Source organism: Hoplias malabaricus, chromosome 2 (assembly GCF_029633855.1).
Source record: "Hoplias malabaricus isolate fHopMal1 chromosome 2, fHopMal1.hap1, whole genome shotgun sequence".
NCBI classification, from domain to species: Eukaryota; Metazoa; Chordata; class Actinopteri; order Characiformes; family Erythrinidae; genus Hoplias; species Hoplias malabaricus.
The window spans coordinates 3,393,539-3,413,681 of NC_089801.1; the positions used below are offsets into that span (position 1 = coordinate 3,393,539).

General features: G+C 43.7%; 1 protein-coding gene across 6 annotated transcripts in view; it reads left to right on the forward strand.

Annotated features, from left to right (window-relative positions):
- Positions 1-15,802, forward strand: part of LOC136674819 (multiple PDZ domain protein) — a 72,559-nt gene extending 56,757 nt beyond the window's left edge. For 4 of the 6 annotated variants that reach the window (XM_066651069.1, XM_066651096.1, XM_066651078.1 and 1 more), the window contains 21 exons: positions 1,598-1,669; positions 3,609-3,780; positions 4,972-5,168; positions 5,660-5,751; positions 6,127-6,202; positions 6,406-6,486; positions 6,995-7,087; positions 7,307-7,381; positions 8,089-8,260; positions 9,216-9,361; positions 9,533-9,616; positions 10,075-10,268; positions 11,361-11,508; positions 12,049-12,135; positions 12,235-12,331; positions 12,420-12,457; positions 12,663-12,785; positions 13,249-13,353; positions 13,443-13,531; positions 13,900-14,023; positions 14,268-15,802. In XM_066651069.1, the coding sequence (XP_066507166.1) occupies positions 1,598-1,669; positions 3,609-3,780; positions 4,972-5,168; positions 5,660-5,751; positions 6,127-6,202; positions 6,406-6,486; positions 6,995-7,087; positions 7,307-7,381; positions 8,089-8,260; positions 9,216-9,361; positions 9,533-9,616; positions 10,075-10,268; positions 11,361-11,508; positions 12,049-12,135; positions 12,235-12,331; positions 12,420-12,457; positions 12,663-12,785; positions 13,249-13,353; positions 13,443-13,531; positions 13,900-14,023; positions 14,268-14,414 (2,412 nt within the window). In that variant the 3' untranslated portion in view covers positions 14,415-15,802. The remainder of the gene's footprint in view (positions 1-1,597; positions 1,670-3,608; positions 3,781-4,971; positions 5,169-5,659; positions 5,752-6,126; positions 6,203-6,405; positions 6,487-6,994; positions 7,088-7,306; positions 7,382-8,088; positions 8,261-9,215; positions 9,362-9,532; positions 9,617-10,074; positions 10,269-11,360; positions 11,509-12,048; positions 12,136-12,234; positions 12,332-12,419; positions 12,458-12,662; positions 12,786-13,248; positions 13,354-13,442; positions 13,532-13,899; positions 14,024-14,267) is intronic. The other 2 variants (XM_066651087.1, XM_066651113.1) reach the window with 1 other exon arrangement.
- The last annotated feature ends 4,341 nt before the right edge of the window (positions 15,803-20,143 follow it).

Genomic DNA, 20,143 nt, shown 5'->3' on the forward strand with positions numbered 1-20,143 from the left:
GATTAAAACCAGTTCATTCCGCTCTTCCCGACGGATTTCAGTCTGAACCTTGATGATTGCCAAACATTTCCACAGAGCAACCATTGAAACATTTTTTCACTATAGGAATTGTTTTCAAAACTTTGCACACGTATGTTACCATGATACAAGCACAACAGCACTACCCTGGCAACCACTTAGTACTACCCTAGCAACCACCTGGAATACTATAGTGACATTTTTTCACTATAGGAATTGTTTTCAAAACTTTGCACACGTATGTTACCATGATACAAGCACAACAGCACTACCCTGGCAACCACTTAGCACTACCCTAGCAACCACCTGGAATACTATAGTGACATTTTTTCACTATAGGAATTGTTTTCAAAACTTTGTACACGTATGTTACCATGATACAAGCACAACAGCACTACCCTGGCAACCACTTAGCACTACTCTAGCAACCACCTGGAACACTATAGTGACATTTTTTCACTATAGGAATTTATTTCAGAACTTTGCACACGTATGTTACCATGATACAAGCACAACAGCACTACCCTGGCAACCACTTAGCACTACCCTAGCAACCACCTGGAACACTATAGTGACATTTTTTCACTATAGGAATTTATTTCAGAACTTTACACACATATGTTACCATGATACAAGCACAACAGCACTACCCTAGCAACCACCTGGAACACTATAGTGAACCTGTGGAAACACCAGTAATATCACACTGGATATTACACTTGATTATTAAAACCAGTTTACTCCGCTCTTCCCAACGGATTTCAGTCTGAACCTTGATGATTGCCAAACATTTTCATAGAGCAACCATTGAAATTTACATTTTTTCACTATAGGAATTGTTTTTGCACATGTATGTTACCATGATACAAGCACAACAGCACTACCCTAGCAACCACCTGGAACACTATAGTGAACCTGTGGAAACACCAGTAATATCACACTTGACAACACATCCCCAATAGAAAAGCAACAACAGTCTCATACTACAGCGACAAAAAGGGACTTTTACACTGTTCTGTACAAAACTGTCTGGAGTTTCTGAATTCAGATACACCTCCGTTTACGTTACTATATGATTTAAAAATAAATGTTCGATTATATAATGTAATTTAATGTGTAAAATCATTTAAATACTTAAAATATTGTTGTATTTACATGGTGCTTATTACCCATAGTCCCACAGTTCTGACACATTCCAGGGGTGACTCATGGCAGTTTTTCCAGTTAATATATAAAATTTGTCCCTGTGGCTATTTTAAATTGTTTAGACTCAAGCCGTTGTTGCCTTAAGTTGTGGCTCTTGAAACGAACTGACGACGTAAGGCGAGGTGTTTCTGTGCAGCCAATCACATCACAAGCTGTTTACATACATTTTGTCTTAAAGGCACAGGAATAAAGAACTTTTCCGTGAACCTGCACCATGTTGCGTTAGCTATGAGTACGTGTATTTCAGTAGGTCCTCTGTCTGTGGTCTCTTTTCTCTGTTTCTGTTTTCTTTCTCTCGTCTTGCTCTTTCTGTTCTCTCTCTTTTCACCAGTGCTGGTTGCTCTCTCTCTCTCTCTTTTTTTTTTCTCTGTAGGATGTTGAGAGTCACAGTAGACTTTTCCTCCGTCTCTCCCCAACTAACCCTTTCACCCCTACTCCGTTTAAGGTTTGTTCCTGTTTGTGTGTGTGTGTGTTTATCATGTATGTGCTGTAATGAAAGTAACTCATACAGTGTTTCATATTGATTACACATACATGTGGTCCTTATAGCACCCTTCCTCTGTGTGTGTGTGTGTGTGTGTGTGTGTGTGTGTGTGTGTGAGGGTGGGTGGTTCAGAGGTTTCGTTTTGATGCTCGCTGCAAAATGATTTTAGTTGCTTGTGTCATGCCAGACTTGGGGCAATTCCAACCATTTCAGAGTCATTCAAAGTAGATTGTTAATGCGAGTTGTGAGATAACTGTCTACTTTTTTCACTCCATTGTTATTGTAGCAAAGGTAAAATATCGCATGCGTCTTAAAACCGCTTCAGTCCATGAGTAATGAATCCATTCAGGCTAAAAATATAAATCTAAATGTCATTGTATCCCAAAAACATGAAAAAAATAAACCAACTGAAAACAGTTCTTCTTGAACCTCTATGGGACTTCCAGTTCTATGTTAGCTACGTTAACACCGGTTGAAGTATGTCTGCATATTTAGCCATTTTACAGTTTGATTGAGAATTTTTTACAGAAGGTGGATGAATTAATAGATGCATTTCTTGAATCTAGTCCCTCGTGGAGTCGCACCCACTGTAAAAATGAAAAGCACGTCCAATCTCACATCTTTCACCACAACACAGCTTTAATCTGAATTCATGAATCTGTGTATTTGTAGTTAACTGTAGAATTGCCCGTGCTTGGCGTGTCAGTCAGCATCATCTAGATTTTGCTGCTTTAACAACCTGGCTTGATATTTGATTAGAGAAACTTTAAATCTGCATTAATATTATTAATATATGTTGCATAATGTCTAGATGTTTAATGGTAGCTTACATTAAAGGTAAGTTGGCTTTTCTCTGAGTGACACGGAGCTAGAATTTTAAGCTGAAAGTTAGAGCAGTGCAGTAAAGCAAGCGGAAATGTAGTACAAACATTTGATATAATGGTGTGTGAATGAGGGGTAAGACTTCACTTCAAAGTCCCCATCAGGAGTGACTGATCAACACCACCCCAAACTCAGTTTTCAGCTCATTAACACAGAATGGTACTATGTTCTATGTAGGTTTGTGTTTGCAGTCTTTACCAAGTACCAAACATTGGCTTGCAACTTGTATGGATTCCTGATAGGGGCTTTAAATCTGTATATAATGAGTGGTTTAAAGGGGACATATTAAGAAAAAATCTTTTGTTTCGTACATGATCACGTTAATGTGGGAGTCTAGAACCCCAGTTTTCCGTGTGCTGCCTAACTCAGAAAACATGGGATAAAACGAGTGGTTCTGGTTCGGCTCCGCTTTCGACGTCAAGTGCAGAGACTTTAGAATGGCCCCGCCCCCCTCGTCTGAGTCTGTCCAATCACTGCGCTGGACTCTCATTTATGTGAGAGCGCGAAGACGAGGTTAAAGGCAGCAAAACAGACACAACGAGAAATAAGAGCACTGAGTAAAAACAGAGAAGAAAGAGAACAGAGCGGCTAAAATCCAGAGCAGGTCGCAGACCCAGGACTGTGTTATCTTGTGGTAAAGGGGAGAATATGTCCCCTTTAAGAGAGATAAAGGAATGCTCCAGTGTTGTTTCCCTGTACTTAATAAAAGAATAGATAGCATTTTATCATGTGATGTGAGCATGAAGCTGCCCATTGGCTTCTATTCTAAGTGTAATTTGAGTAAAGCTTATCAGCTCTTTTAATAAGCATCAAAAAATAAATCAATCATTTACTGCACGTCAAAGATCAGAATGAAACATGCTGGAGTTTACCTTTAAGTCTCAGAGTTATGTCTGAGTTATTTTATACATCACTGCTTTCCCACCCTAGTCTTGAGCAGGTTGTGTGTTTAGTGTGGATCTTAAGATATTTATTTTAAGTTTATTCTCTCCTAATTCGTCCTCGGTTGCTATGGCAGCTGAATCGGGATCCAGGGAAGGTTTCCCCAACAACGTCGTTCCTCTCGTTGCCGGTGGTCCCGCATGTGGGGGAGACGGACACCGACACGCTGATGGAGATTCCAGACCGGATCAGTCTTCAACACGACACTGCTGCAGAGGAAGAGGAGGACGAGTTTGGATACACCTGGAGTGAGTGATGCTCTAAGCTTCTGCAATGTACCGCACTTCTCCAACTACAGGCCAGGGGAATTATAAAATGTTAAGTGTAAAAATGAGTTTAAAAACATATAATTATACTTCAAAATTCAAACATTCTGACAATTGTCATTCTATTAAATAATAATAATAATAATAATAATAATAAATAAATATATGTACAGGGTGGGCCATTTATATGGATACACCTTAATAAAATGGGAATGGTTGTTGGCCATTTTGAAGTCGGCCATTTTGGATCCAACTTTTTGTTTTTTCAATGGGAAGAGGGTCATGTGACACATCAAACTTATTGGGAATTTCACAAGAAAAACAATGGTGTGCTTGGTTTTAACGTAACATTATTCATTCATGAGTTATTTACAAGTTTCTGACCACTTATAAAATGTGTTCAAAGTTCTGCCCATTGTGTTGGATTGTCAATGCAACCCTCTTCTCCCACTCTTCACACACTGATAGCAACACCACAGGAGAAATGCTAGCACAGGCCACCCTGGTCACCACCCATCTTGAAAAGTTTCCCCCCTCCCATATACTAATGTGCCACAAACAGGAAGTTAATATCACCAACCATTTTGGCATTTTTAGGTTATTTGTTGTTCAATAAAATGTTAATTGACTTTTTAAATACGACTCATCCGTACCATGAAATGACAAAAGGACAGAAGAATATTTCCATTACAGTTATTCGTTGCGACAAAGAAAAAAAAAAAAATCTTTACAATGTATTCATACACCTAATAAGTTGAGGACTAGTTTTAAAGTAAGTTCTTGTTGTAATTCCCCCGCCGCACTGAGACAGTGATAATGGGTAAAGGATGTGAAAGATTCTACATTTCAAAGCAGTCAGTTGTCTTTTTTGAAAATATGGGAAAATGCATTTGGTGCAGGGTTATGTTCAACTTCAGAACTAGACTTAATCTGGCAGTACCACATGTCACCACCAGAGGGTAGTAGTGTTTTCACACTAAATCAGAGCAGGTGTTGGATCCTGTAAAAAATACATGCACTTCATTGAAATGTTGTTCTATATATTTACCCCGTCTCTCTGTGATGATACGTGATGAATACATGAATAGAGGTTAAAGTCACGTAAACCTGACACTTTGAACAGGCAGCCTCAAGACCTCAAGTGTGTGTCTGTGTGTGTGTTAATGTGAGTAGAGAAGGTTGTGGAGCGTTACGGCAGTCTGCCGGGCGTGCTGCATATGATGGAGCTGGAGAAAGGCAGAAGTGGTTTGGGCCTGAGTTTGGCGGGGAATCGAGATCGCTCTCGTATGAGCGTCTTTGTGGTGGGGATCGACGCCAGGGGAGCAGCAGGAAAAGACGGACGCCTCATCGTGGGAGACGAGCTGCTGGAGGTCAGAGACGAAGCTAATAGAACTTAATGTATTTAAAGACCCTGGGAATATGCAAAATATGGGAATCTTGGTTGGTGTTTTTAATACGCAGCAAAGCCCTCATCATCATCATCATCATCATCATCATCTTTACTTGTATAGCATCGTTCATTCATAAATGCAGCTCAGAATCCTTTACAGATTTAAAATGTAAGTGATGACAGGATAAAAACAGGTAAAACCCTGTGTTTCCATTTATTTACATGTGTGTGTGTGTGTGTGTGTTCATTTATATATAAATCACGTGACAAATTGTAATGGACACTGAAAATAGGAGAAATACTGGAATATAGTGGACATTGATTAGATTTTAGGAAGCTGTTCATGGTAGAAGTGTGTTGAGGGCCCAGAGGAACAAGAATAACGGGTTTAGAAAGGAAACGGGTTTAGTTTCCCTGCGTTTTTATCTGCTTTTGTAGTGTTGTTTCACCTGAAGATCATCCTCTTCCCAGATTAACGGGCAGATCCTTTACGGCCGCTCCCATCAGAACGCCTCGTCCATCATCAAGAGCGCCCCCTCCAAAGTCAAAATCATCTTCATCAGGTGGGTTCAAGATATCTCACTGGGAGTAGTGCTTAGATCACTTAGAAATCAGAAACCACAGCTGACTTAAGAAGAAAAAGCCTTAACCTTTGTTTTTTGTTTCGAGAAATAAAGGCACTGGGGCTTTGTGGCTTTCCCCTGACTCAGATGGGAACATACCTGTGGATGTTAGATTTACCTGTGGTCCCAGCTGTAGTACTAAAAATCTGTAAAATCTGTAAAAGCGTGTAGTACTGAGTTAAGACCGCCAGATGGCGCTTGTGGTATTTAGTCTGAAATACTGATATTGTGTGAACGCATAATTGCCTCCTTTAGGAAAGTCCTTATTACATGAAACTGTGTGTGTGTGTCTTTGTGTAATTGTGTGTGTGTTAGGAATACGGATGCTCTGAGTCAGATGGCTGTTGGCCCAATGAAGGAGTTTGGAGACACCCTGGATACACAAACAGAGGTACACCCGCACACACACACACACACACACACACAAAGAAAACAAATAATCACACCCAATTATGTACTAGGTTTATTATTTGTGTGCCTCTGTGTCTGTGTGTGTGTGTGTGTGTGTGTGTGTGTGTGTGTGTAATAAAAATACAGTATTTTATTGTATGCGTATTTAATGCCTTCGTTTGTTTTCATATCATTAATTTACAGCCCGAAACATGCTCCTCTATCAGCCCCTTACTCTCTGACACAGACATGTTTAAAAGTGTCCAGCATGTTATTCTTCCAGTGGTAAGTAAAAGTCTCAGTCTCTCACTCTCTGTCTTTTTTCCTGTGTATCACACTCCCCCTCCCATTCCTTCTTTTGTTCCTCCGCACACAGACCTTTTTCATTCACATGAATGCATCCCACGCTCACACATTCACAGATGGGCATGTATGCATACCATCATCCATAGGCACACATGATGTACAGTATTTCTGCTCTTCTGGGACTTTGACTAGTGTCCGAACGACAAAGCACTGTTTTATTTGTTTAGTTCTCAGCCAAATATCTGTTATTTTATTTTCAGAAAATACTTCTGATGATTTTCGATAGTTCGGTTGCTTGTAATGTGAAAAGAATCTAGACTGGTTTGACCTTTGTTGAATCTCCGAGCCCATCCCAGGTGTCTATTCCATAAACTTTTTGTTATTTACACAGAAGCGGAAGGGTGTTTTATGTCGTACTGTTAACTGTGATGCATTTCCTCACGCTAGCAAACAGGCTGTGAATCATTCGTCTTTACTCTGAAAACAGGAGGAGGGCGGAGTAGGACTGGTCCTGAGTGAGTTGGACAGCAGGAATGGCGTGATGGTGCAGAGCGTTGATGAAGACGGAGCGGCCAGAAAGGTACTTCCCCGCCCCAGATCTGTTCTATAGGAAAGGGCTTTTGTTATATGTTTATTTGTGTGTTATATGAGAACATAAAACATAGTCGGTTGTGAAATTCACAGAGGCCAGAGTCATAAAAAAAGTAGTTGTAAAACCAAAAGCATGTGTCTGTCATGAAATTCTTGTAAACGTGTGTGTGTGTGTGTGTGTGTGTCTTTTGCCTTTGTGTGTGTCCAGGAGGGAAGTATACAGGCAGGAGACAGACTGCTGGCAGTGGACGATCAGATGGTGCTAGGCCTTTCTGTAGAAAAGGTCACACACACACGAATATGAATACACTCTAATTATCCATAACCTTTAAAACAACCTTCTCTCAGGGACACTGACGTGGTGGTGGTGTGTTAGTGTGTGTTGTGCTGGTGTAGAGTGGATCAGACACAGCAGTGCTGCTGGAGTTTTTAAACCCCTCAGTGTCTGCACTGAGAACAGTCCACCGACCAAAAACATCCAGCCGACAGCGTCCTGTGTCACTGATGAAGGACTAGAGGACGAGCGACACACACTGTGCAGCGACAGATGAGATACTGTCTCTGACTTTACATCTACAAGGAGGACCAACGAGGGAGGAGTGTCTCACAGAGTGGACAGAGAGTGGACACAGGGTTTAAAAACTCCAGCAGCACTGCTGTGTCTGATCCACTCTACACCAGAGCAACACACACTAACACACCACCACCACGTCAGTGTCACTGAAGCGCTGAGGATGATCCACCACCACATCACACCTGCTCTGTGGGGGTCCTGAGCGCTGAAGAACAGGGGGGAAGGGGGTGACAGATGAACACCAGTCTGTAATTGTAGATTATGTTCAGAGGAGCTGAGGGAATGGACAGTGAGTGAATGAGCTCCAGTGATAAGGAAGCTTTGTGGTGCTTTTATAAAGTGATAGAAAAGTTGGTAGCACACACAAAGCTCTGGTTCATTGACTGTGGCCAAAATTGTGTTTTGGATTCTTGCAGGTGAGTTCACTGCTGAACAAGGCACAGAGTTCAGTGAAGCTCACCATCTGCAGAGAAGACTCCACCCCAGTCTCAAGTGAATCCAGTCAGGATCGGCGAGGGTCAGACCCAGGAGTCGTGCCTTTGTCTAGCATGCCCCTCTTCTCAGCCACAGAGACAGAGCCAGTCAGGAGTGAGTATGCAGAAACCCTAAGAGAGATCAAACTATCATGACTCAAGGGTGTGTCTGCGTGGGTATCCTCCGTGTGACTGTCTGTGAGGAGTGTGGTGTGTTCTCCCTGTGTCTGCGTGGGTTTCCTCTGGGTGACTGTCTGTGAGGAGTGTGGTGTGTTCTCCCTGTGTCTGCGTGGGTTTCCTCCGGGTGACTGTCTGTGAGGAGTGTGGTGTGTTCTCCCTGTGTCTGCGTGGGTTTCCTCCGGGTGACTCTCTGTGAGGAGTGTGGTGTGTTCTCCCTGTGTCTGCGTGGGTTTCCTCCGGGTGACTGTCTGTGAGGAGTGTGGTGTGTTCTCCCTGTGTCTGTGTGGGTTTCCTCCGGGTGACTGTCTGTGAGGAGTGTGGTGTGCTCTCCCTGTGTCTGCGTGGGTTTCCTCTGGGTGACTGTCTGTGAGGAGTATGGTGTGTTCTCCCTGTGTCTGCGTGGGTTTCCTCCGGGTGACTGTCTGTGAGGAGTATGGTGTGTTCTCCCTGTGTCTGCGTGGGTTTCCTCTGGGTGACTGTCTGTGAGGAGTATGGTGTGTTCTCCCTGTGTCTGCGTGGGTTTCCTCCGGGTGACTGTCTGTGAGGAGTATGGTGTGTTCTCCCTGTGTCTGCGTGGGTTTCCTCCGGGTGCTCCGGTTTCCTCCCACAGTCCAAAAACACGTTGGTAGGTGGATTGGAGACTCAAAAGTGTCCGTAGGTGTGAGTGAATGTGTGAGTGTGTGTTGCCCTGTAAGGACTGGCGCCCCTCCAGGGTGTATTGCGCCCAATGATTCCAGGTAGGCTCTGGACCCTCCGCGACCCTGAACTGGATAAGGGTTACAGATAATGAATGAATGAGTGAATTATTTAACAGACTCTTATGCTTTAGTACTTGTCACCTCAGCCATCAGCTTAAATTTAATAGAATGTCTGTTGTCACTGTGATTAAGGCTCCAGCAGGTCATCAACCCCTGCAACTTTGGCGTCTGACCCTGCAACCTGTCCTATAATCCCTGGCTGTGAAACCACAATAGATATCTGTAAAGGAAGAACAGGACTTGGCCTCAGCATCGTAGGAGGCTGTGACACACTGCTGGTAAATATACAACTGCAATTTTTGTGTGTCTATGAACTCACAATTTATGTAAATCTCTCTCTCTCTCTCTCTGACTCTCTCTTTCTCTCTCTCTCAAACACACACACACACAGACACTCACTCTGCTCTAGCATACATAAACACCCAGTGTTAACACCAGTATTTTCACAGGGAGCTATAATAATCCACGAGGTGTATGAGGAAGGTGCTGCTGCTAAAGATGGAAGGCTGTGGGCTGGAGATCAGATTCTGGAGGTAACGTTCCCATACTATTTCTGTATGTTCAAGGCAATAATACAGCATCCATATCTGCAATCTGGGGAGACTCACCGACTGCCTGGAATTGGAAAAGCCTGACAATTTGGGCAAAACTAGGGGGGGGGGAATCGTAGTTTACCATAAGATCCATCAAAAATAAATACAAGAAATTCTCTGAGTGGACAAATGTTAATAGGTCTTTAGCGTCTAGGTCTACGTTGCTGCTTCAGGCGCTGAAACCGGGCTGTTTAGACGGGGAAGAATGCTGCTGTGGTGTTGGATCCTTGTGGTTTTTTTTGCACAAAGTTTCTTGAAGACCCCAGGCCTCTGTTCACCTGTTGAAATGTGGGAGAATCTGTCCTCTGTATTATTAAGGAAAAAAATCCGGTGTCAGGTGACCTGACCACAGTTAATAGGGAGCATCCACCCCACCCCCACACCTCTCTGTCACTCAGGTGAATGGTATAGACCTGCGGATGGCAACGCACGATGAGGCCATAAACGTGCTGAGGCAGACTCCTCAGAGGGTGCGTCTGACTGTGTTTCGTGACGAAGGTCAGTATAAGGAGGAGGAGCTGTGGGATGTACTCACCGTGGAGCTGCAAAAGAAACCGGGACAAAGCCTGGGACTCAGCATCGTGGGGAGAAGGTAAAACTGTTATTTTCATTTATAGAGTGACTTTACATTATATATAGGTTATCTAATGACTGTGCTGATCTAGTTGGCACACTGTCAATGAATCAGCTTTGATTGAGCACGAAAATCTGCCAGAACCACCCTGTCTCACACCAATTCGTGACATAGTCGCATATTTTAGACATTTTGTGCAACAATATCACGATCGTAAGTGAATAGGTAATTACCATTAAAACACGATGTGACAGTAACAGGAAACTCCTCCTCATTACAGTCATTACTCACAACATAGAAAAAGGCATAATGTGAATTACAGATCATAGGTTCTTATTCCAACAAAGGCATAAAATATTTTATTATAATATTTCTCCTAAGCGATGCTTATTATTGGTGCCCTACTTTAGCTTTAACTCTAACGAGAACATTTCTTTCACTTAACTTTATTTTGACAAATTTTCAAAAGGTTAAAACTGAAAAGGACATTTCACTAGCCGTTATTCATTCATATATTCATTCATTATCTGTACCATTTATCTAGTTTAGGGTCGCGGTGGGTCCAGAGCCTACCTGGAATCATTGGGCGCAAGGCGGGAATACACCCTGAAGGGGGCGCCAGTCCTTCACAGGGCGACACACAGTCACTCACACACTCACACCTACAGACACTTTTCAGTCGCCAATCCACCTACCAACGTGTGTTTTTGGAGCATGGGAGGAAGCCGGAGCACCCGGAGGAAACCCACGCAGACACAGGGAGAACACACCACACTCCTCACAGACAGTCACCCGGAGGAAACCCACGCAGACACATGGAGAACACGGTTTCTATGGTAATTACCCATTCACTTATGATTGTGATATTGTCGCATAAAATGTTGAAAATATGTGACTATGTCAGGAGTGAGAGTGAGACCGGGTTGTCCAGAACCACTACTAGACACCTTGATATACATATGCAGCATTTGTGTAGATAATAATACCTGTAAAGCTGGTGAGACTCTCTTGATTGTGGCCAGAGAGAATGACCCCTCACAGACCTGATGCTGTTGTTTAGCAGGGAATGGTTTATTAATGATACGTTAATTATACCCTCCCTTTCCCCAGGAATGATACGGGTGTGTTCGTGTCGGATATCGTGAAGGGTGGAGTCGTGGAGGTTGATGGGCGGCTCTTGCAGGGAGATCAGATTCTGTCAGTTAACGATGAAGATGTCCGCTCAGCTACGCAGGAATCTGTCGCTGCCTTGCTGAAGGTAACATCACAAATGTGTCGAAATATACCACGTCAACAAATGAAAATACGTTTAATCGGCAGTGTGGTGTGTTCTCCCTGTGTCTGCGTGGGTTTCCTCCGGGTGACTGTCTGTGAGGAGTGTGGTGTGTTCTCCCTGTGTCTGCGTGGGTTTCCTCCAGGTGACTGTCTGTGAGGAGTGTGGTGTGTTCTCCCTGTGTCTGCGTGGGTTTCCTCCGGATGACTATCTGTGAGGAGTGTGGTGTGTTCTCTCTGTGTCTGCGTGGGTTTCCTCCGGGTGACTGTCTGTGAGGAGTGTGGTGTGTTCTCTCTGTGTCTGTGTGAACCTGCACTGCACTGATTTTTTTTTATGTCCCCTTTAATGAGACATCTTTTTGAAGAGGTAGAAATGAATGAACATAGTTTTTTAGTTACTTTTAATCAATAATTATCACTCCTCAGATGTTGGTGATGATGCATTAAACGAACGTGCATGCCCTGCTTATATTTGTTGGCGTATCGATAAGCTCAGACTCGTGTTTCGCTCTGTGTGTCTCACTAGTGTTGTGTTGGACCCATTAAAGTGGAAGTGGGCCGTTTCAAGGCGGGACCGTTCCATTCGGAGAGACGCATGTCTCAGGGAAGTCAGGTTGGTGGTTGTTTAGGTAGAGCACATTTTTCTGGGATGCATTTCGACTGGATTTACAGCTCCCTCTGTGTTTGTGTGTGTGTGTGTGTGTGTGTGTAGATGAGTGAAGGTGGAGGTTGTAAAATTGCCCAGCAGTCTTTCACCGGCTCCGGCAGCCTCCTACAGGGAGACTTTGAAATCCACAGGAGTCGCGAATGTAAGTACAACATTGATTTTTAAATTCTGAGACATACAGCATGGGGAGTTTTTTCTGTTATTCTGTGTGTTCTCGTTTTTTCTTTTAGCACTGGACAAAGATGCCAGAACTGTTGAGCTCTCCAAGGTAAGACATTCTGAGGGCTTACTTTTTTTAAAGGGTACTATAGCTCCTTCTATGACCATACCCTATAAGCATCGTGTGGTGTTGCACGGCTATTATCCACTGACTATCGATAGTTAGTTGCTTGCCTGGATATTTTTGTGTGGTGGATGTGTCTAAGAAACTGACAGCTTGCCATGTATATAACGCGTGTGTGTGTGTATTTCAGGGGCCGTCTGACTCTCTGGGTATCAGTATAGCAGGTGGAGTGGGAAGTCCTTTAGGCGATGTGCCCATATTCATTGCGATGATGAACCCTGCTGGATTAGCCGCACAGACACAGAAACTCAGAGTGAGAGTCCATTTGTTTCTCATTAATGCTGCTACAAATGATGTGTTCATGTGGGGGCGCAGTGTCGCTGTCACACAGCTCCACGGTCCTGGGGTTGTGGGTTCAGTGCCCGCCTCCGGTGACTGTCTGTAAGGAGTGAGATCTCACTGTGTCTGCATGGGTTTCCTTAGGATGCTCTGTCCAAACACAGGTCGCTAGGTGGATTGGCTGTTTAAGAATTGCCTATAAGTGTGAGTGACTGGGTGAGTGGGTAAAATTGTGTGTGTGTGTGTGTGTGTGTGTGTGTGTGTGTATACTGGTGCTGTGTCCATTGTGTGTTCCAGCTGTGTGCCATTGTGGGCTACAATTCCACTTCTGGCCCGGTCAGGATAAAGCCTTTACACAAGATGAATGAACGAATGAATTAATGTGTTCATAATGAAGTGTTTGTCTTTCTTTTTTCTCACACTCACCCTTTCCCCAGGTTGGAGATAGGATTGTTTCTATCTGTGGCACATCCACCGAGGACATGTCTCACAGCCAGGCAGTGTCACTACTGAAAAACTCTACAGGAACCATACAACTGCAGGTACACACACACACACACACACACACACACACACTCATTATTATCACTTGTGATAACCAGCATTCACATTTTGTTTTCTGTGTGTGTAGGTTGTAGCCGGTGATACTACAGTAACTGGCCCCCCTCCAGATCAAACACCTGGACTCACCCCCACCAGCATTTTTCAGGATGAGTTAGGGTGTGTATCTGTACACGTATACTCACTCTCTCTCTCACACACCCACACACACACACACACATACATAGAGCAGTGAACAGCCACCATGGAGCAGTTGGGCATTAGGAGCCTTGAAGCGGTCCATTCATGGATTTTGAGGGAGGAGAAAGTGCCGTCCTTTCACTCTTCGAGGCCCTATTTTGTCTGGGCCCCAGGAATCGACTGAGTCCCAAACCCACTTCTCTAAACTTCAGGCCATGGCTGCCTCCACAGTGCTAAAGAAGTATTACTGTTTTGAAATGACTATGATCTGTGTAAATCTCCATCCCCCTAATGTCACACGAACACTCGGTGTAATCGCCTGCGTGTGTTTATATCTGTGTCTGCAGTCCTCCTCAGTGTAAAACAATCAGTTTGGAGAGAGGTCCTGATGGTCTGGGCTTCAGTATAGTGGGAGGCTTTGGAAGCCCCCACGGAGACCTTCCCATCTACGTCAAAACCGTGTTCGGAAAGGTAAAGCCCTTCTCTGAATTTGAACTCCGTGTGTGTGTGATTATGTTATAAATTATATAAAGCACCAGGGCCTTCCCAAACATTTACTTATGACTTTGTGAGTAACTGGGTGAGTGTGTGAAAGTGTGTGAAGCCCTGCGCTCAGTGATTCCGTGTAGGCCCTGGACCCACTGCCACCCTGGATGAAGGAGATGAACGAGTGAAGGTTTGTTCAGTTGACCCCTCTGTATTTGTTTGCGTGCAGGGTGCAGCGGCTGAGGACGGGCGTCTGAAGCGGGGAGATCAAATCGTGGCCGTCAACGGTCAGAGTTTAGAGGGAGTCACGCACGAGGAAGCCGTTGGCATTCTGAAGAAAACCAAAGGCACCATCACACTCACTGTGCTTTCATAGGGGAGCGATACACTAAACAGAAACGTGCTCCTCACCACACCGGCTTAGGTTTATCAGCTCCGACTTGGAGAGAGAACCAAGTTGAGTCATTAATAACACGGGCTCACGCTGCCTACACACTGTGATCTTTAACAGCGAGGCTGAAGGAGTGTTCACTGTACTCCAGGAGTTTATTATTATACATTTTATTGGTTGTAATTAGCACCTTTAACTTGCTTTTGTCGTAGACTGCACTAATAGCTGCACTGGGGTAGTTCCGTTACTAAGCTACTGTTTGCCACTCACATTTATCAGTAGCTGGACGTGGCAGATGATATAAAACGATGTTTTTACACCATGTTAGTGACGTAGATTAACCAGAAGTTGTTTTAGGGGGTGGTCGTGGACGAACTAGGCTTAATCCCTCTCCGAGAAACAACCCCAGACTTAAACTAATTCTCCTATAAAGCCATTTTTTAAGGAAGCAAGATTCCACATTAAATTGATTCAGTGAACCACCTTAAATATGACTCAAAGAGTCGTTCTGACTCGCTAACTCTGATTAAAGATGTCATCCACTGCTTATATTTTCATAAAAGATGAAGGTAGATAGTTATATTGTTTTATTAATTAACTCAAGCGTGGATTTCCTGACTTGACTAGTGTTTCTCTTAGCTCCGAGGTTTTAGAAGTGTTTCCCACCACTGGGTTTTAAAGTTCTGATTCAGTATTTCAGTAAGGACTTGGAGCCATGTTTAGAGTGCAAACATAAGAAGGTTAGCTGTGACTTGTGCTCACGTTATTCCACTGAAACTGACCAAACGGACAATCTTAGCACTGGTATTAATGAGCGTTTCTCATGGCAGTAGATCAAAGAGATATTAAAATGTGGATGGGTTATTTAGGAAGTGGAGAATCTGAACCTTAAAAGCAGAAGAACAGATTCCAGTCGTGTTTTCCATTCGTCGGTAGGCAGTGATAGTGGCACTGCTGATTACCACCTTCGCGCTCCACCCATCATGCGTTCATCGGAGTTCACTCAGCGTGGGTCACGTTAGAGTTAGAGTTATGAATCCACCGAGTCTTAAAGCCATTCTGAAATGTGTTGAGAATGTTTCTGCAGTTGAATGAATTAAAAGTGACCTTCAGTGGATGTTCTTTAAAAATGTAAATGTTTTCTTTTACTTTTGCCTTTGTTCCCTGATTATCACACGATGGAAATGAAAGCACACGGATAAAAAAAGACAAATGAGACTTTATTTAAATGTTAATGAGGGGAAACTTACAAAAACAACAAAGGTACAAAGCCACGAATCTCTCTCTCGTCCCACAGTTCAGTTCTACGTCATCTTCTTAAAGCAAATGTAAAAAATAACGAGTCTAAATGCCTCTGTAATACATTCTTTGCTGTTGACAAATCTATGGCACTTCAGTCATGTGCGTGTGCATTTCGGTACTCATTCCTACCACCAGGGGGCGATGTTCACCAAGAAATTGGGGAGTTTAAACAGTTTAAAGTAACACTCCACTGTGATCTTTGTCACAAAGGTATTTTACACTTGTGTACCACAGAATATCATTTTAAAATCACATTCAGCCTGTGACGACTCGACCCATGGTTACACCCCAGTCCCTGTTAGAGACGTACGGACTGTACAGGTTCATACCTTTGACTGAGGAATTCGTTTTGTAACTCCAAATCCAGTCATGCCACATTCAAGAGGTTCTCCCTGAGCATTTCTAAGAAGGGAAACACCTCAAAGGATCTCCTGTGGCGATTACGGTTTCATCAGATAGGGATTAATCTGAGAATGCTGGTGTTTCCCTTTAAGAAGTCAGGACACGTACACAGCTGCGTAACTGAGTAAACAACAAACCATTCCCTGGAAAACTACTGATTACTGGCCAAAGACATCCCAGCCTTAGGGTGGTTCGCTTTTATTTGTCGGGACAACTGCCTGTAAAAGGAGGTGAATGGCACCAGAACATGTCTCGCCCTCTTTAGGGACACGTTAAAACCTCGTTTATAGTCAGTTCACACTCGAAGTAGTGATCGTTAAAGCAACACAACACGGAAAGACTGCAAAGTTATGTGATTCTGCTCTAAACTCACGGTCTGACTTCAAGATAAAAGCTCAGGAGATAAACGTAGAGGCAGGAAGATGAAGGTTGAGTCCATAGAACGTCTTTTGTATCTGCTGCTACCACAAGCAAAAAAAGAAACCTGAATTGTTTATAGACAACAATACTACAAACACCACCTAACCAGGGGCTGATTACACAACGTACAACTGTGACATTAAAAAGACCCTGCGAAAGTGTGTAAAAAAATGGAGCTCATTAATGAATTCCTGACAATTTGAATATTACAGATTGTAAACTGTACGCACTAAACTGCTCAAATCTCTCTCTCTCTGCTTTCTCGTTCCCCTTTCCTCTAAGTCAGTCTTTCTCTCTCTTTCTCCTTTATTCTAAGTCAGTCTCTCTCTCTTCTTTCCTCTAAGTCAGTCTCTCTCTCTCTTTCCCCTTTCCTCTAAGTCAGTCTCTCTCTCTTTCCCCTTTCCTCTAAGTCAGTCTCTCTCTCTCTCTCTCTTCTTTCCTCTAAGTCAGTCTCTCTCTCATTTCCTCTAAATCAGTCTCTCTCTTCTTTCCTCTAAGTCAGTCTCTCTCTTTCTCTCTCTCTTCTTTCCTCTAAGTCAGTCTCTCTCTTTCTCTTTCCCCTTTCCTCTAAGTCAGTCTCTCTCTCTCTTTCCCCTTTCTCCTAAGTCAGTCTCTCTCTCTCTTCTTTCCTCTAAGTCAGTCTCTCTCTCTCTTTCTCCTTTCTTCTAAGTCAGTCTCTCTCTCTCTTCTTTCCTCTAAGTCAGTCTCTCTCTCTCTCTCTTTCTCCTTTCTTCTAAGTCAGTCTCTCTTTCCCCTTTCCTCTAAGTCAGTCTTTCTCTCTCTTTCTCCTAAGTCAGTCTCTCTCTCTCTTCTTTCCTCTAAGTCAGTCTCTCTCTCTCTCTCTTTCCCCTTTCTTCTAAGTCAGTCTCTCTCTCTTCTTTCCTCTAAGTCAGTCTCTCTCTCTTTCTCCTTTCTTCTAAGTCAGTCTCTCTTTCCCCTTTCCTCTAAGTCAGTCTTTCTCTCTCTTTCTCCTTTATTCTAAGTCAGTCTCTCTCTCTTCTTTGTTCTAAGTCAGTCTCTCTCTCTCCCCTTTCCTCTAAGTCAGTCTCTCTCTCTCCCCTTTCCTCTAAGTCAGTCTCTCTCTTTCCCCTTTCCTCTAAGTCAGTCTCTCTCTCTCTTTCTCCTTTATTCTAAGTCAGTCTCTCTCTCTCCCCTTTCCTCTAAGTCAGTCTCTCTCTCTCTCTTTCCCCTTTCCTCTAAGTCAGTCTCTCTCTCTCTTTCCCCTTTCCTCCAAGTCAGTCTCTCTCTCTCTCTCTCTCTTCTTTCCTCTAAGTCAGTCTCTCTTTTCTTTCCTCCAAGTCAGTCTCTCTCTTTCTCTTTCCCCTTTCCTCTAAGTCAGTCTCTCTCTCTCTTTCCCCTTTCTCCTAAGTCAGTCTCTCTTCTTTCCTCTAAGTCAGTCTCTCTCTCTCTCTTTCCCCTTTCCTCTAAGTCAGTCTCTCTCTTTCTCCTAAGTCAGTCTCTCTCTTCTTTCCTCCAAGTCAGTCTCTCTCTCTCTCTCTCTTTCCTCCAAGTCAGTCTCTCTCTCTTTCCCCTTTCCTCTAAGTCAGTCTCTCTCTTTCTCCTAAGTCAGTCTCTCTCTTCTTTCCTCCAAGTCAGTCTCTCTCGCTCTCTCTTTCCTCCAAGTCAGTCTCTCTCTCTCTCTCTTTCCTCCAAGTCAGTCTCTCTCTCTCTCTCTTTCCCCTTTCCTCTAAGTCAGTCTCTCTCTCTCTCTCTCTTCTTTCCTCTAAGTCAGGCTCTCTCTCTCTTTCCCCTTTCCTCCAAGTCAGTCTCTCTCTCTCTCTCTTCTTTCCTCTAAGTCAGTCTCTCTTTTCTTTCCTCCAAGTCAGTCTCTCTCTTTCTCTTTCCCCTTTCCTCTAAGTCAGTCTCTCTCTCTCTTTCCCCTTTCTCCTAAGTCAGTCTCTCTTCTTTCCTCTAAGTCAGTCTCTCTCTCTCTCTTTCCTCTTTCTTCTAAGTCAGTCTCTCTCTCTCTCTTTCCCCTTTCCTCTAAGTCAGTCTCTCTCTTTCTCCTAAGTCAGTCTCTCTCTTCTTTCCTCCAAGTCAGTCTCTCTCTCTCTCTCTCTTTCCTCCAAGTCAGTCTCTCTCTCTTTCCCCTTTCCTCTAAGTCAGTCTCTCTCTTTCTCCTAAGTCAGTCTCTCTCTTCTTTCCTCCAAGTCAGTCTCTCTCGCTCTCTCTCTTTCCTCCAAGTCAGTCTCTCTCTCTCTCTCTTTCCTCCAAGTCAGTCTCTCTCTCTCTCTTTCCCCTTTCCTCTAAGTCAGTCTCTCTCTTCTTTCCTCCAAGTCAGTCTCTCTCTCTCTCTCTCTTTCCCCTTTCCTCTAAGTCAGTCTATCTCTCTTGTTTCCTCTAAGTCAGTCTCTCTCTCTCTCTCTCTCTCTCTCTCTCCCCTTTCCTCTAAGTCAGTCTCTCTCTCTCTCTAAATGGTTCCTTAGTTGTTAGCACAACATTTGCATATTGCATTCCATTATATCAGTATTTTTCAAAAGCCAATGAGCCCTGATACACACTCACGGTGAGGGATTCACCTGGATGCTGTACGATATACAGGTGCAAGATGGTTTATATCTCAAAGCTCTAGCTTTATCAGCAACAGCAAACAAAGGCTTTTTCTCTTTCCCCTTTCCTCTAAGTCAGTCTTTCTCTCTCTTTCTCCTTTATTCTAAGTCAGTCTCTCTCTCTTCTTTCTTCTAAGTCAGTCTCTCTCTCTCCCCTTTCCTCTAAGTCAGTCTCTCTCTCTCCCCTTTCCTCTAAGTCAGTCTCTCTCTCTCTCTTTCCCCTTTCCTCTAAGTCAGTCTCTCTCTCTCTCTCTCTCTCTCTCTCTCTCTTCTTTCCTCTAAGTCAGGCTCTCTCTCTCTTTCCCCTTTCCTCCAAGTCAGTCTCTCTCTCTCTCTCTCTCTTCTTTCCTCTAAGTCAGTCTCTCTCTCTCTTTCCTCCAAGTCAGTCTCTCTCTTTCTCTTTCCCCTTTCCTCTAAGTCAGTCTCTCTCTCTCTTTCCCCTTTCTCCTAAGTCAGTCTCTCTTCTTTCCTCTAAGTCAGTCTCTCTCTCTCTCTCTTTCCTCTTTCTTCTAAGTCAGTCTCTCTCTCTCTCTTTCCCCTTTCCTCTAAGTCAGTCTCTCTCTTTCTCCTAAGTCAGTCTCTCTCTTCTTTCCTCCAAGTCAGTCTCTCTCTCTCTCTCTCTTTCCTTCAAGTCAGTCTCTCTCTCTTTCCCCTTTCCTCTAAGTCAGTCTCTCTCTTTCTCCTAAGTCAGTCTCTCTCTTCTTTCCTCCAAGTCAGTCTCTCTCGCTCTCTCTCTTTCCTCCAAGTCAGTCTCTCTCTCTCTCTCTTTCCCCTTTCCTCTAAGTCAGTCTCTCTCTTTCTCCTAAGTCAGTCTCTCTCTTCTTTCCTCCAAGTCAGTCTCTCTCGCTCTCTCTCTTTCCTCCAAGTCAGTCTCTCTCTCTCTCTCTCTCTTCTTTCCTCTAAGTCAGGCTCTCTCTCTCTTTCCCCTTTCCTCTAAGTCAGTCTCTCTCTTTCTCCTAAGTCAGTCTCTCTCTTCTTTCCTCCAAGTCAGTCTCTCTCGCTCTCTCTCTTTCCTCCAAGTCAGTCTCTCTCTCTCTCTCT